The sequence below is a fragment of the Calonectris borealis genome, chromosome 4 (assembly GCF_964195595.1).
Source record: "Calonectris borealis chromosome 4, bCalBor7.hap1.2, whole genome shotgun sequence".
Lineage (NCBI taxonomy): Eukaryota > Metazoa > Chordata > Aves > Procellariiformes > Procellariidae > Calonectris > Calonectris borealis.
The window spans coordinates 57,953,942-57,968,670 of NC_134315.1; the positions used below are offsets into that span (position 1 = coordinate 57,953,942).

Here is a 14,729-nt window from a genome sequence, read left to right on the forward strand (position 1 = left end):
CATTCAAATCTCCTGAGTGGCTTTAGTGTTTCCTTTCTAGCTTTTTGATCCAGGTTTACAGCTGTAACCAGTTAAGAAAAAAGCTGAGCAACTTGAAAGAAAATACCCTGTGCCAGCTCTCTAATTTTTAGTGATAATAATGGAACTAATACTTCTTTCAAAATGTGTTCATCAGAAAATTGATACCTGCTCTTCAATAAGATCTGTGTTCACAGACAAATACGAATAGTTGAAAACTTGTGATTTTTGCTAGCAATCTAAAGCATATGCAGGTTAACTTCACGTGGCTGGGAAAGGTTGTCTTTATCCAAAGAATGTAAGGCTGCTTTTCTGTAACTTACTATCCTCTTGCCCTGTTTGTTCCAGGAATGTGTTGCAAAGTTCACTACTTTCTTTTTTTGTAATGCAATTCTTGTCAGCACTTATAGAGAGAGGTTTGTTTGTTTTTTTTTTTTTAAATGATGAAGTAATACATATTACAAAGATCTGGTAATTTCATTTTTATTATGCCCTCTTCTCATCCTGTGGAGATGAGCAGCTATATACAAGTCTACCTGGTCAGAGCAGTGAAGCACTTCTATTCCACCCCCTGGATCATCATGCAAGAAATATAGCATCAAGGGGTGAGATGGTTCTGTATTTCAGGTGGCGTGCTCCTTCTACCTGCATGGCTTGAAACAGTAATACAATTTCTTGCAAAGAGTTTGGAGGCTGGTAGACCGATGGCTGCGACGCAAAAGCTGAACCTGCAGTGTCATTAACATGCAGAGCAAATAACTGATTGTATTTCCTTGGTGCTGTGTGCCTGTATTCTGAAAGGGCTTGATTCTCCACCATGCTCATGGTTGTAGCTTGCTTTTATTTCTTTCCTCTGCTCTTTTTTCAGGGCCTGCACTTTTTATTTGTTTCTGAGTTCCTTTGTAAAGTGAGAGCGATGGAAATTGTTTATCAGGTTAGATAGACAAAACTGTGATTTACATAAAGCTGGAAGTTGAAGAAAATGAAGGTTGTTTAACTTCTGCATTTGGCAGCTGTTGATTAATCAGACTACGTGATGTGAACAAAACTCTCTCTTAGGGTGATACAAATCTCGTAAGTTTGACATGTAGTGTGATGACAGTTGCTGGAAGTAAAAACTGATCTACTGTTTATAGTATGGTGGTAACAGTTTAATTTTTTACTTGTTTTCTGGTCCTTGGTTTTCTGTTTTCAGTCTGAATAAATTTGGTGTTGAATATTTGACCTCTGTGTTGCCTGATCCAAGTTAGCTAATAGGCAGAAAAAGGCAGAAAAGGTCTGAGTGCTGGAGTCTTCTGCAGAAGCTAATTAAAGAAAATAGCAGAGTGTGTTGCATCTTCCTAGGAATAAGTGCCTCATTGTTAAGTGTGCACTGAAGTCGGTCGTTACCCGAGATCATGTGTGGTGCCACACAGTAGTCAAAGAAGTCATGTCCGGATTGGCCAGCATAGCACTCTTGTCCTTTCCTTGCATTCACATTTTCATTTCATTTCTTTAAAAATAAAATACTTGTGCTTAGCAGCCTGCGCTTATGTTACAGACCTGCTTTCCATAGTGCCCAAAACTGTCAGTCTGCTTTTATGTACAGTACTGTCGTATGTTATTTTGAAATTAAGAATGCAGGTTTTGCATTGACTGTACAATTGTAGGGAATTTAAGTGGCTGAACAATGAAATTCTCAAGTGCAGCACAGTGAGTGGACATTCCTGCAAAGAAATTAAAGGGATTTGTTAATTTTTTTAATAGTGTTGGGCTTTACCCTTTGAGTTTATACTTTTTAACTTTCAATCTTTTTAGAGGAAACTTCTGCTGTTTTCTTATTTCCTCTTTTGATGCATAGACATTTATACTGAGATGTCTTTGTAGCTGTTGCTTGAAATACACAACTGGTAAATAACCAGCATTTGTTCAAGAGGTATGTTGCTACCGCTGTTTTTTTTGACTGCTCTCAGTAGCCTGAACCTGTTCCTGAAAAAATAGACCTTGCTTAAGGAACAAGAAACACATAAACATATAAAGTATATAAATAGCAGGAACGTTTCAGCGGTCCCCCAGTCCATGTGGAGTACATCCGGACTCTTCTTAGGGAAGCACGCTGTTACAGATTATGGGTGCATGGAGGTGAATCAAGAGAGCTGTCAGCATATTCATACAGGCCTTTATGTAGAACCAGTAGGACCTGCCAGTAATCGTACAATGTGCCTCCTAGGAAACTGAGTAGTGCTTGTCATGCAGTTTCCAAGTATGTGCCTGACTGCACTGGTGAAAAGGAAGAAAAGTTGCATTTTGAGGAAAATAAGATGGGCTGAGCAGTATGGTCTAACACACCTAACCTGTTTGCAGGCTGGCTTCTCTTTTAAGCAGCCACAGCACTGCCAGTACTTATTTTCCTAAACAGTAGCATTCGTTCTGACACTGTAAGGTTAAAAACATCTTTCTCTCAATAGCTAATTGCAAAGGCAAAAGTGAAAACCCGTGACACATGAGGTTTAGGTTTAAGTGGAGTTGTGCTAACAGCCTATTTCTGCTGCCTTCTGCTACATCAGCCAAGGTTAAAAAATTTGAACTTTTTCAAGGCACAAGCATTTTAATTTCAGCATGTTTTTTAAGATGTGAATCAAAAGCTGTTGTTAACAGGATTTATTCACAGGCAGAAATAGAATGAAACGAAGACAATAGAAGTAATTTAGTCAAAATTCCACAAACAAAAAGCATGTGATGTGATATGCTAATACAGTTGATCGCACCTACTTTTTAAGATCAGGTTATTCTCCGAGTATGTTACCAATAGCTGTCTATTTGTCAATACCAGAGCTTTCGTTTCTGTACTAAGAATATTTTGTACCAAATGGTGGTGTAGTATTCAGAGTGCTATAGAAAGATCCAATTATTTAAGGCTTATAATGTAATCTGTACTTTATGCAAGATGGTAAACTGAGAACAGTCATAAATTCTTACCGTTTTCAACTTTGGATCTGTGGTTGTAACGTTGGAAATAAATGCGAGACAGTTCTTAAGGGTAAAGTCTTCAGGAGTATCTGAACTTAGGAGCAGAAGTGCAGTGGGATGTAAGCACTAGAGGTTAACACAGACATCGGTAAAATCCTGCTGTCAGCTTAATTTCAGCATTACCTTTCCTCATTCTGTTCGTACATCTACTTAAGTATTTTATACTTTGCTCTGTTATGCGTTTATTTTGTAAAGTGAAGCTTTTTGTACAAAAGAGGAAGAATACAGATATTTTAGACTTACAGAACTTTTCTTTCTCTTACTTCAAAATGATTGTTGTCCGTGAATCTCAGAATAGTCAATAGTGTGGGCACTGTGAGGATACTTCTACGAATTGAAGTCAAATGCAAACAGAGGTTTTTAATTTAACAGTGACTTTTTTAACAGACATATTGCATGTGTAATAAATACGTTAATGCAGCTATAATATCTGTGAGGAGCTGCCGAATTGTAGCAAGTTTTACAGAAGAAAGAAAAAAGCAGCTTTTTATGCTGCCCAGAGAAGTTTGCCTCCCAAAATGCAAGCTTTCACCTGTTTATTATTGAGCATTTTTATGTAAATTTTTTTTTTACACAAAGATTTTCACCATGAAAACTTGCCCTTCCCCTCTAACATAATCATCTGCTGCTTTTCTATTTGACCTTTGCACGTACTCTCTCAATAGTCACAACTCTTAGCTGAAGATCCTGCTTTCACGGTAGAAAATGTACATCTCTTCTACAGCTGTTTCTCTCAAACCCAGCAGGTACACTCTTGTGATTGTGGTATTGGTGCCTGCTGGGAGAAGTACATTCTCCTAGCAGCTCCAGAAATGTTTTCAAACTCCCAAAGAGTGAGAGTTGAAAAGAGATGCTCTTTCTGCAACGCATGATCCGCAGGAAGACTGCGGAGATGGTCATCACTCCTTGTTCGTCAGGCACAGGTCCAGCCCTTATTTTGGCAACTTCTCCTCACTGAAGTACTGCCTACACTCACCTGGTCTTCCTCGTCAGTCTAGGAACAAACGTTTCCCTTCAGGCTTCCTAGAAACATCTTGTTCACCCTTCTGCAGGAAGAAAGAGAAAATTGTGTCCCTTGCCACTAGCCTTTCGCAGCAGAGGGGAGCAGGAAGTGTTTTTATCCCTAAACCTGCTGCTCTTCCCAGGCCTTGGAATATGAAGTAAAAAAGGTCATATCCATCAGTTAGGGGAAGGGCTGTGGGGAGGGGCAAATACCTTTCCGCATGACGCTCGCTCTTCCTTGACTCCATGAAGATGAAAACAAAGTAGGTCAGAAGATAATAAACGTTAGGATACACACAAACACTGTTAGGAGCTCTCAGGAACAGCAATGACATAACAGAGTGCTCATTACAGGCACTGGCAAAATCCTTGTGGCTGATTTTGGATCGCATCTGTGACTTGTAGTCTGATACGTTTATTTTTCTCATGATTGCTCTGCATTTTATCAGTCATAATGAAAGGGAAAACACTTCTCAATTTTAGAACGCCGTTTAAAAACACTTTGACCTGAGAAAAATAAGATGAAGAATGTTGCCCTCCAAAACTAAGTGATTGCAATGTTTCAAGATTAATTTGAAATCCAAATACTAGGAATTTGAAGAATTTCAGGTGTAGCTGTTAGAAGCAATGTTTTCTCTGACTTCGTCTCCACAGTGAACGTAACTTTCTCTCACTCCATTTACAACATAGGACTTGTTAAGGTTGCTACTTGTAGTCCATAAAGCAATCAATGAATTACTGACTTCATTCTAACCACAGGTATATTTGTCTTTCTGTTTTAACGTCTTCACTCTAAGCCTTCACATCTACTCCATAGAAAGCATGTGTCGCCTTCTCAGCTGGCATTTTATAAAGTGGCTACTGTGTTTGTGTGTCTACCACATGGTAGGAGCCCCGAGGCTTACTTTTCTGCTACATGCATTAGGGACTGACACTTGATGAGAAAGTGCTTAATAGTGGAGATGGCTTTTCAAAAAGTTCCTGGAAATAACAGTGACTCTCTTACTGTAATAGACCTCTAGACGGCATTGTACCATAGAGATGAGAGTCGGAAACTCAGTTGTTTAAGTACTTGCTGGCTGGATTTGTGAATAGATTTATTATTTTCACCTTTATTGTCATCTTTACTCATCAATACACAAATAACTAAGTAACAAATTCTTCTGGTTTACCCAGATAAAACCAACACGTATTCTTGGAATAGAATTCTGAAGGAAATCCTAACTCAATCTTTACTTCTTGTTAGAAGCCCTGTGTACTAATATGAAAATTGTAGGCTGAAGCTTTTCAGTTTCAGTCATGAATTCTGTATTAAATTGTAAATCTGAAATATTAACCTTCATGGGTAGTCCTTGACAAATATCACCGATGTCAAATACTTTTTTTTTCCCCCAGTATTTTCTAGATGGTAAAGAGTACATTTTCTCTGTGAGATTGTTTAGAGTAGGTTAGCATCAGCTTTCCTACCTTCCTCTGCAACTAATTTTGAAGCATGATAGTGAATCACTGTATCACTATCAGAATCACTGATAGTGATTGCAGCAGTGACATTTGCTTTCTCCTTCCTCTTCCTTCAGAGTTCTGGCTAGTCCTGGACGTGGCATCAATGTGAATAGTGGCAAGATGTGGGCAGCCTGAGCTTGTGCGTTCCCTAATGAAACTTCTGTTGGTTCTTAATCTGATGCTATACTGTCATTTCTGAAAGGATATCTGTGAAAGAGAAGAAAATATGCCACTTGGCAGGAGGGGTCAACAGTGCTTCATGCAGGATGTTCTGGACACTTGCTATCAGCTGGACTGCATATAAAAAGCTAATTGCCATATTTTTCCTTCTTTCTCCAGGAATTTGAACTAGTAGTTTTTTCACACATACTTTGTATGTTTTCTTTTCCCACCCCCTTCCTTGTACCCTTCATTTCAGATCTAAATGAGTGTGGACTAAAGCCACGGCCATGCAAACACCGGTGTATGAATACCTACGGCAGCTACAAGTGCTACTGTCTGAACGGCTACATGCTTATGCCAGATGGAACGTGCTCAAGTACGGCAAGGCTTGTTGCTTTCTTTTTTCAAATTCCTCAAGATCCCTGCTTGGGTTTCCCTGGGAAACTTGTATGAAATGAAGATGAGTCCCAAAGTAAAAGATTAATGGTGCTGGAAATCAGGCAGTTGCACAAGATGAGCTTCTTTTTTCTAATGAAATTAGGCTGAACAAAACAAGAGCAAATATTTTGATTTTATTAATTTTATTACAAGAAGCATTCTTCAGTGCTGTAAATCACTGTTAAGTGGCCTTCAAGGACAAGTGCTTGCAGTTTTCATTGCAGCAAGACACCTGCAGTTCTTCTGTATTATGTCCGTATGAATGTAAAATCGTTAAAGCTGCAGATGTTTGTTGTTTGACTGGTATAAAATTGTACTGTCATCTCTCTGGAGATCAGGTTCCTACTTGCTCCCATAAAAGCGGATATTTTGAGTGTCTGGACAGAGAGAAGGGGAGAGAAATTACCTTTAATTAGAGATGCTCCTATTTTAAAATGGCAGTACTGTCCAGGAGGGTATATGGCACATACTGAGCTTTATGTTCCTCATGGAGGCTGCATTCCATGACACAACTTGCTACAATTGTGGTGGTTTTCTTTCTTTCTTTCTTAGAGATGCAATTTGTGGAAAGAAAAAATTTACTACATACACATTGCTCTTTAAAGCCTGAATCGATACCTGTTAAATTCAACAAGTGTTTTTCCATTTCTGTCATAATCATACGACGTCTTAATTCTCCAAAGTTCTCAGTCATTTTCTGGTACTGATCAGAGTCCTTACCTGAATATATTCAATTATTTTTCCCTAGCTGCCCTTTCTTGCTCAATGGCAAACTGTCAGTATGGCTGCGATGTACTGAAAGGGGAAGTACGCTGCCGCTGTCCTTCTCCGGGACTGCAGCTAGGGCCTGATGGCAGGACTTGCATAGGTAGGTGATCAAATGTAGATTTAATTTTTTTCCTCCAAAAGGTTTTTAATCCTTACACTGAACGCATCTCAAGAGAGTTTATCAGATGTATTTAGAATGCATCATACATGCAGTTTAAAGATGTTACTAACGAGAATTGGGATAGGCATGTTGCTCAAGTGCTCTCAAGTGGTCTGTGTCAGAGATCGCCAGTGTTTTACTCCAGTCGTGCAAGTTTCATTGACTGCATAAAACCCAGACGGGCTGCTTGGCATCCAAGTCCTCAGCCCTTACCACTCCTGTTACTGGATCATTTTAAACTATTGCTAACAGAGACTTCAAAATACCTGCCTGCATAAAAAAAGGAATGGGGAGATCAACTCTCCCTCATACCCAACAAGGTGGTGTCTAAGCTCAATGAGTAGAGGGATAATTTGGGCAAATCATTGAGATTATACTGGGACAGGGTGAAGGTCTGTGCATGCTGCCAATATTAATGGGATTGAAGCTACTGTCTTTCTTCCATACTGTGAAAACTCTAGGTTAAAATAAACTCAGGAATTCAAACTGTATAAAAGTGAAATGTTTTGTTCCCACGTTCGTGAACATGGAAAAGATGCTTATGGTTAATAAGACTACATTGCACCACACTCTACTATGGTCTGAAGAACAGTGTGACCTGTGATTTCATTAGTCATTAACTATACAACTCAAGTGGATATGATGCTCCAGTGATTTTATTATTTATATCCTATGCAGTGCTACAGTTCCCTAACCAGTAATAACACTTGCACTGAAAGAATGTAAGACAACGTGGGTGCCCTAATCGTCCATTTGGGTATCATGGCTATCCACAGGGGAGGTGGTTCTCCAAGTGGCTGACCCATGCTGACCAAGAATTTGTTGGCAGAGCAGGGGACAGATTCTAGATCTTCTGATGTGAGGAGCAGGCTCAGCTCTAAGTTGGAGGCTTTCTGAAGTGCATGATTGGCACGTCTATGTAGGCAAAAGAATGAGTAAAACAGGAGAAAAAACCCCACCATTGTCACATGCTGAAGGGATTGAATTGTGATTAATCCCACTGTGGACATTACGGAAGACAGAAATCTTTGGAAGAGACGTGCCATACTATAGTGAGCTGAGTGATTTTAAGTACAAATTCAAGGAAGTTATACCAAGTACAGAAATTCGCTAGAAAAATACTTGCAAGATTCTCCTAGTGTGTGTTTTTATATTCAGGCAAACTTCATACTTTGACGTAAACAAAGTGCAGTTTTAATGCCGAAGACTAGCACTCAAACCAGTTATATGAAATACTTTCAGTTCTTCAGTGTAGTTTTCAAACAAACATTTTTCCCAGAAAGGTGAAGAACTGTGCACCCACATTTCAGTTGGGTGTGCATCATTCAGATTGATCTCATAACCTATTTCAGAGCAGCCTTGTACAATACAGAGAAAGCAGTCACAGCAAGAGATGTCTGTCCTTCATGGGTCATAACATGATCGATCTACTCCTCTTTTTTGGTAAGAAGTGATTGTGACATGCGCCGCTTTTGTGTTATTTCTCTATCAAGTGTGAGTTGCCTTCTTGCCTTATGTGAATTTGCAAAAACGAGTAAATACCTCCAAGAATTGAAGCTATTTGGGGCCAGGACTGTGCCTTTCCTCACATGTGTACAAGCCCATCACTGTTGTGGAGGTTGTCGGCTCTAGCAAGGGTCTGGATATTGCTGCAGTACAAATAGAAGTGTAGATGATAGTAAAAAAAAAACCTGAAGTGTGCATTGGCTGCGGCTCATGAAATCCTTGTTTGAGGAGAGTTTGAAAGACAGCTGGGAATGTAATGCTTATTTTTAGCACAGGTGGAAATTCCTCTAGGCATTATTCTAGTCTTAGTTTAACCCATGCTGATCATTCTCTTGTTAAAACGTTCCTTCCTGATGATCAGTATAGAGCTACCAAACAATTTGGCTGCGAAGGTAAATCATGCAAACTAAATAACAATGAATTGAAAAAGAATTTGGCAAAGTATTCCATGAAAATATGGATTAATTGACTAATTAATTGATTAATGACTCTTGAATCAATAAATCAATCGGTGTTGCCAGCTTTTTGGATTGGGATTTTCATTTAATGAAAAGAGCAGCATACACATTTCAGCTTCAGAAGGTCTGAAATTATTTGAGGACTGAAAATAATTATTTTCACGGTAAAATAAATCCTTTCTAGTTGTTTTGGTTTTGTGTAGAAACTTGAAAGTATGACCTTGTAAACTTTAAAATCATACTATTCTTAAATCAGTCTCATAGTTGTTTAGTGCTTGCGTTGACAATATGGTCGTACTTACAGCAGGAGAGAAGCAAGACTTTGTAATTCTGCTTCTCTGTTGAACACTGACCATCACACACACTAGGTGCTGTCTGTATTGTGTGCCTTTGGAGCAGCTCCTTGGCGCTAAGTCTGGGCATGCGCCTCCACGGCAGACCAGGCTGAGATCAGAATACAAATCACTCCTTCATGCCCTGGCTTTCATAGGAAGCAGGCACGAGCCACAGCATGTTGCAGCAGGCAAAGGGAAACAGCCTTACACCATTTGGGGCCAGGTGTGAATTGGCATGGGTCCACGGACCTGAAAGAAGGCACAGTCACTGTACTGTTTGAGAACTGCAGGAAGCTAATCTAAGCACTTGCATACCTGCTTCCCACCAGTAACGAGCATCCACCCACCTCTCATATTAAATGCAAGCAGTAGACTGTTAATTTTTTCCATTATTTTTGTGTTGGTTTTCAACAGTGTATTGATTAGCAGTTCTGTCCTGTGTCTTTAGGATGTATAACTGCCTAGAAAATTAAACAATACCACTACAGTGCTCTCATCATCTAACATACTTCTTGCCTTATGGGAATTTGCAAAAACATGAATATGTACAGAGGGAAAGGCAGGACAAGCTGCATTAGGTTTTAAAGAACATAATGCATGCCATGATGAGGTATATTCAGTGGCTAATCTTTTTCCTACTGAATTGCTTTTTGAAGTTGTGGTTTAAAGATAAAAACAACGGAGAACCCCAACTCACTCATGGTAATCAAGAGTCTGAAATTTGCAGCCTTGAAATAATATTTTAATAAAGGGCAGAAGATTGTGGCTTGTAAATTAAATAACAGTAAGGAAAACTGTAGAATTTATAAAACTTTTAATAATGTACTCAAATCCTAATAATAGATTCAAACCAAGAGGCAGATTTATAGGGAGATTCAGACGTCTGGAGAGGTGCCCAGTGTTGGCCTTGTTTCCTTTCTGATTCAGGCCTTCACCTCGGCATTGCAGAAGTGCTCCCGACTGAGAGTAACGCAGAGCTGCTGTGTCAGAGCAGCCTGACGGGCCAGGAGTGCGGGAGCTCGGGGCTTGGATCCCTGCTGTCCTCAGTAATTCTTCATGCAGAGTGGGACAGTGCCAGCAGGAGCTACTGGGACAGCCCATCTAGCCGGTAACTCATGGCTTTAGGTCACTTCTTTCGGCTGTGGGAAACACAGCTTGGGGAATTTAAAGCTACATCTCCCCTGCCTCAGGTAGCTGCCCTACCTAACCAGCACTTCTGTGGTAACATTTTTCCTGTGCTGTGCAAGAGACTCGGGCCTCTCTCTGCCTGGTTCAGGCCTCTTTCACAAGCAGCAGGGCATCAATCACTTGTCTTTGTTTTGCTCTCTTGACACCTGCAGCTGAAGCGCTCTTTTTGGGAAGAGAATTGCGTGGAGAGCAAAATCTTGCTTTCCTGAGAGAGTTGCAGAGCAAAGGCTTGAACTGTGCTCTGTAGATAACCAACAAACGTCAGGAGCGGCAGAGGCAGCCCTGCGTGGCAGGCCTCTACCTCAGTGAAGAATTAGGGTTCAAGCACTCAGCAGGCTTCAGCTCGGTTTCCAAGGGCTACAAAGTGAGTGGTAGCACGAGCAGCTTTTGTGTATCAGCCTGGCCTCATCTGAGAGTTTCCCAGACAGCGAAAGCAGCACTGGGCGAGCATCAGCTGCTCCCTGGGCCTCTGCCTGGCTTGTTAGCGTGAAGAACAGCATCTTCTGGGAGATGAGGGGCGTCAGACATTTACCGAGCATCACCCGTCTCTTCCCACTCCTCTGTCCTTGTCTGGACGTCGCTTGCTGAAGCACTGCTTCAGGTCCTGCTGGGAGGCCCTGGCAGCGCAAATGGGAGCCATCTATCTCGGAACCTCAGCGATATTTTGAGGTCGCTTAGGTAACCAGCCTCTCTGTGCAACAGGGGTCAGCTACAGCGGAAGCACTGCAGGGTAAGAGATGGCAAATAGCAGGTACTCAAAAAGCATTTGGCCTGTGGTAACCAACTGGTAGGAGACCCAGAAATACTGCATCCCTGGCATTAGCTTAAACTCTCTTTGTTTAGAGCAAGTCCCGAACAGATGGAGATTTCTTGATAGGCTCAATGGGCAGGTCATGGATTAGGGACACCTGAGATTTTAAAAAAACAAACCACTTCCTGCTGCAGGGTGATACACTTTGAATATGCACCTATGACCTGTGCTACAGGAACAATATTTCAGGCATGTTTCAGAAAAAGAATTACTGGGGTAGTTTTTATTATTTTTCCTTGTCTGTAAATCTAGGTGCTGTCTTTATAACCGGGCATGGCTTAGTGGGACAAAAGAAAGTTACACAAATAACATGAAATTGCTTTTCTTCAAATACCATTACAGTTTTAAGGCTGAGTGTTCCGAGGCCTTGAAGAAGCTGTCATGCGTTCTGTGGGGAATTAGAGAATGTGTCCTCTCCAAGGGGAAGGTTACCAGGATGGCAAGAGCATAGAGCAAGCATTCCAAATTCAGTGGCAATGCTCGTTATGCCAGTGCATCTCTTGTCACTTACAGTATTTGTAAAGGCTTCTGGCACAGGAGGCATAAAAATTTAAGCGTGTGACCAAGAGCTGAACTGAGATGGCACAGCCAGAAGAAGTGCTCAGGTGTTACTGCTGGCTGACCAGCTTTTAGCCAAAAGGACCTTATCAAAAATACTTTGGCTATTCTTCTTTAGTTTCTCATTATGTGAAACCAGTTTAATTTAAATAGTATAGATTGTATTTTAACTGTCATTAAGAATAATATAGTTCCTTTGTTTCCACAGATATTGATGAATGTGCTACTGGGAGAGTTATCTGTCCACGATTTAGGCACTGCGTCAATACTTTTGGAAGTTACATTTGCAGGTGTCATAAAGGCTTTGATCTAATGTACATTGGAGGCAAATACCAATGCCATGGTAATAACAACTTATTTCTTATGTGCATGTAATAGCACTGCGTATTCTAAACTAAAATTAATGGTTTAAAGAGGAATGTTTGCTTATTATGGCTGAAATGTTGAAGCAGGTTGGTTTAGGTTGCACTGTATCTGTATTTTAGGAGAGAGTGGATTATAGAAATAGACTGTGAAAAAGAAAGCATATATTTGGCCCCCATTCTTGTAACTGGTTCTCCTGTGGAAGCCAGTGGGAGAGCAGAGCTGATGACCCCAGGAATTCCTTTCCAAAGCCTTTGTCCCCACAGATTTCACTGTGCACAAGCAGTTGTAGGTTTGGAGCAGCGTACGAGCTTAGGCCATGTCTGAGCTCTAACACGGGTGTGCTCCGTTGCATGTCCCAAGATCCAAGATAAGAAAAAGTGGCTAGAGCACACCCTAGCTCCTCCAACCCAGGCTGCCCAACTTTCCTTCCCCTGAAGACAGGTGGGGAAAAGGCAGGGCTTGGGAAATAACCTGTCTTTGTCTGGACATGAGACTGGAACGCAGCTGGTGTATGCCCTTCAACAAAGATGTTCCTAGGTCCCACTGTCTTAGTTTCCCAGGGACTCAACTGGTTATGATCCTTTTGCTGAAAAAAGGATCACGTGGAGATAATGAGGCATTCCTTTATGTTTGTTTAAGTGTATTTTTTGGAGAGAAATCTCTATGCAGAGCACTGGAATTTGGAGATTTTTGCTTGCATCACTAACAACAAACATGGAAATGCCATATAAGATGTTTGAAGCAGTTTCTACTTGATGTAGAGACATCCATACAGATGTATAATAGAGGAAGCATTTTATGAAAAAACAGCTTAATACCTGTGTGATTAAGAACATGCATATTCCTACACTCAGTTTTTCTTTTCTTATCATGTCACCGTTAAGAAGTGGTTATTACAATTGTGATCTTCATGATCTCAACAGCAATCTACCCACGGCACATAATTGAAGCTGATGCTAAAGTTTAAGCTAAGCAATACCAGAGTTGCACAATAGTCCCTTTTACCCTGACGTTTGTATCACCACATTGATTTGTGACTATCTTTATTTTCCCACTGGCAATTCAGTTTTATTACATTTTTCAAAATTAATAATATCTTCCTAATGACCATACTACTGTTTGTGTTTTTGCAGAGATAAGCAGAAAGTTAAGTTTCTTTGATGTAAATGATTTTTTAATGTAACTTTCTGTTGCAGATATAGATGAATGTTCCCTTGGCCACCATCGGTGTGGTAGTTTTTCACGATGTTACAATACACCGGGATCTTACAAATGCAAGTGTAAAGAAGGGTACAGAGACAATGGAACAAACTGCATACGTATGTAATGCTCTTTTTAAAAAAGGAATTCTGAAAGTAAATGTGTCCCATGTTGTAAATTTTGAGATACAGCACTATCGGGCTCAGTTTCTCTTAACTATTTTTAATACGTAATAAGAGGCCAGGGAATGTAGTCAGAGTTTGCTGAGTCTTAGCATACCTTGGTAAAAATACCTTTCCCTGAGACATTTTCATAATTAGAAAGAAATTCACCTCTCCCTATTCACAGCTTCATTCTAGAGATTGCTTCAGGATGAGAACAACTGAGTAAGCAGGGTAGGTCTGGTCAAACAGTACATATTATGCACACCCTGTTATTATGCACGCTCTACCACTGGCCCATCACAGCAGCCCACCTACTCCCCACTGCTTCCCAGGTGTGAGCAGAGCTGAGAGGGAGGATTTCTCTGGAAGAATTCCCTGTTGGAGAATTTCCTTCCTCTCTTGGGAGAAGCAGCCATCCCCCTTGGTACAGAATAGGCCATTGGAGCTCCCCCACATTTGACATCCCTCAGGACTGTGCAACTTCATGACATCTGCTGAATCTTTTCGAGGACCTGGTGTTCATACCAGAGTTCTGGTCTTTGGTGACTCACTGATCTCTTTAAAGAGCAGTACTTGTGCTCTTTTGACTTGTTTCTTTGGCTGTAGCTGTCATGGTAATGTGATCTGGCTAAGGTGATCTTTCACAACTTGAGTGCTTGCAATTAGATGTGGACACACTTCACATGTGTTACTGGGACATAGTCCTAAGATGCATTTTATATTTTAATATACCATAACGTAAAAACCGCAGGGTATTCAAAAGAATAGTAATAAGCAGGTGGCCAGAGAGAAAACCTTTTTACTTGCTATCATCAAACAATTCATTGTTTAACAAACAGTAGTTCTTCATTTTAACTGTGTGTTATACTTGAAACACTTGTACACAAAATATGTGACTGGAGTTCTTATTGGGGCTTTTAAGATCTCCAGTGAGATATAAAAGGCTTATTAACAAGTAGAAAATTATAAATAACAAAGCAGATGTTATTGCCTTTCATGTCTGCAGAAACTCCCCTTGTGAAACCAAGTTAAAATCTGTTGTCCTTTCTTTATGAAATATTGGGGGAGATGGTACTGTAGGCA

The 14,729-nt window shown here is 40.4% G+C and overlaps 1 protein-coding gene across 1 annotated transcript in view; it reads left to right on the forward strand.

The window, feature by feature from the left end:
* The window catches only part of NPNT (nephronectin), a 54,513-nt gene that overhangs the window by 19,808 nt on the left and 19,976 nt on the right, over positions 1–14,729 (forward strand). Inside the window, exons 5-8 of the mRNA XM_075149700.1 lie at positions 5,951–6,070; positions 6,881–7,000; positions 12,125–12,259; positions 13,479–13,601. Coding sequence (XP_075005801.1) covers positions 5,951–6,070; positions 6,881–7,000; positions 12,125–12,259; positions 13,479–13,601 — 498 coding nt within the window. The remainder of the gene's footprint in view (positions 1–5,950; positions 6,071–6,880; positions 7,001–12,124; positions 12,260–13,478; positions 13,602–14,729) is intronic.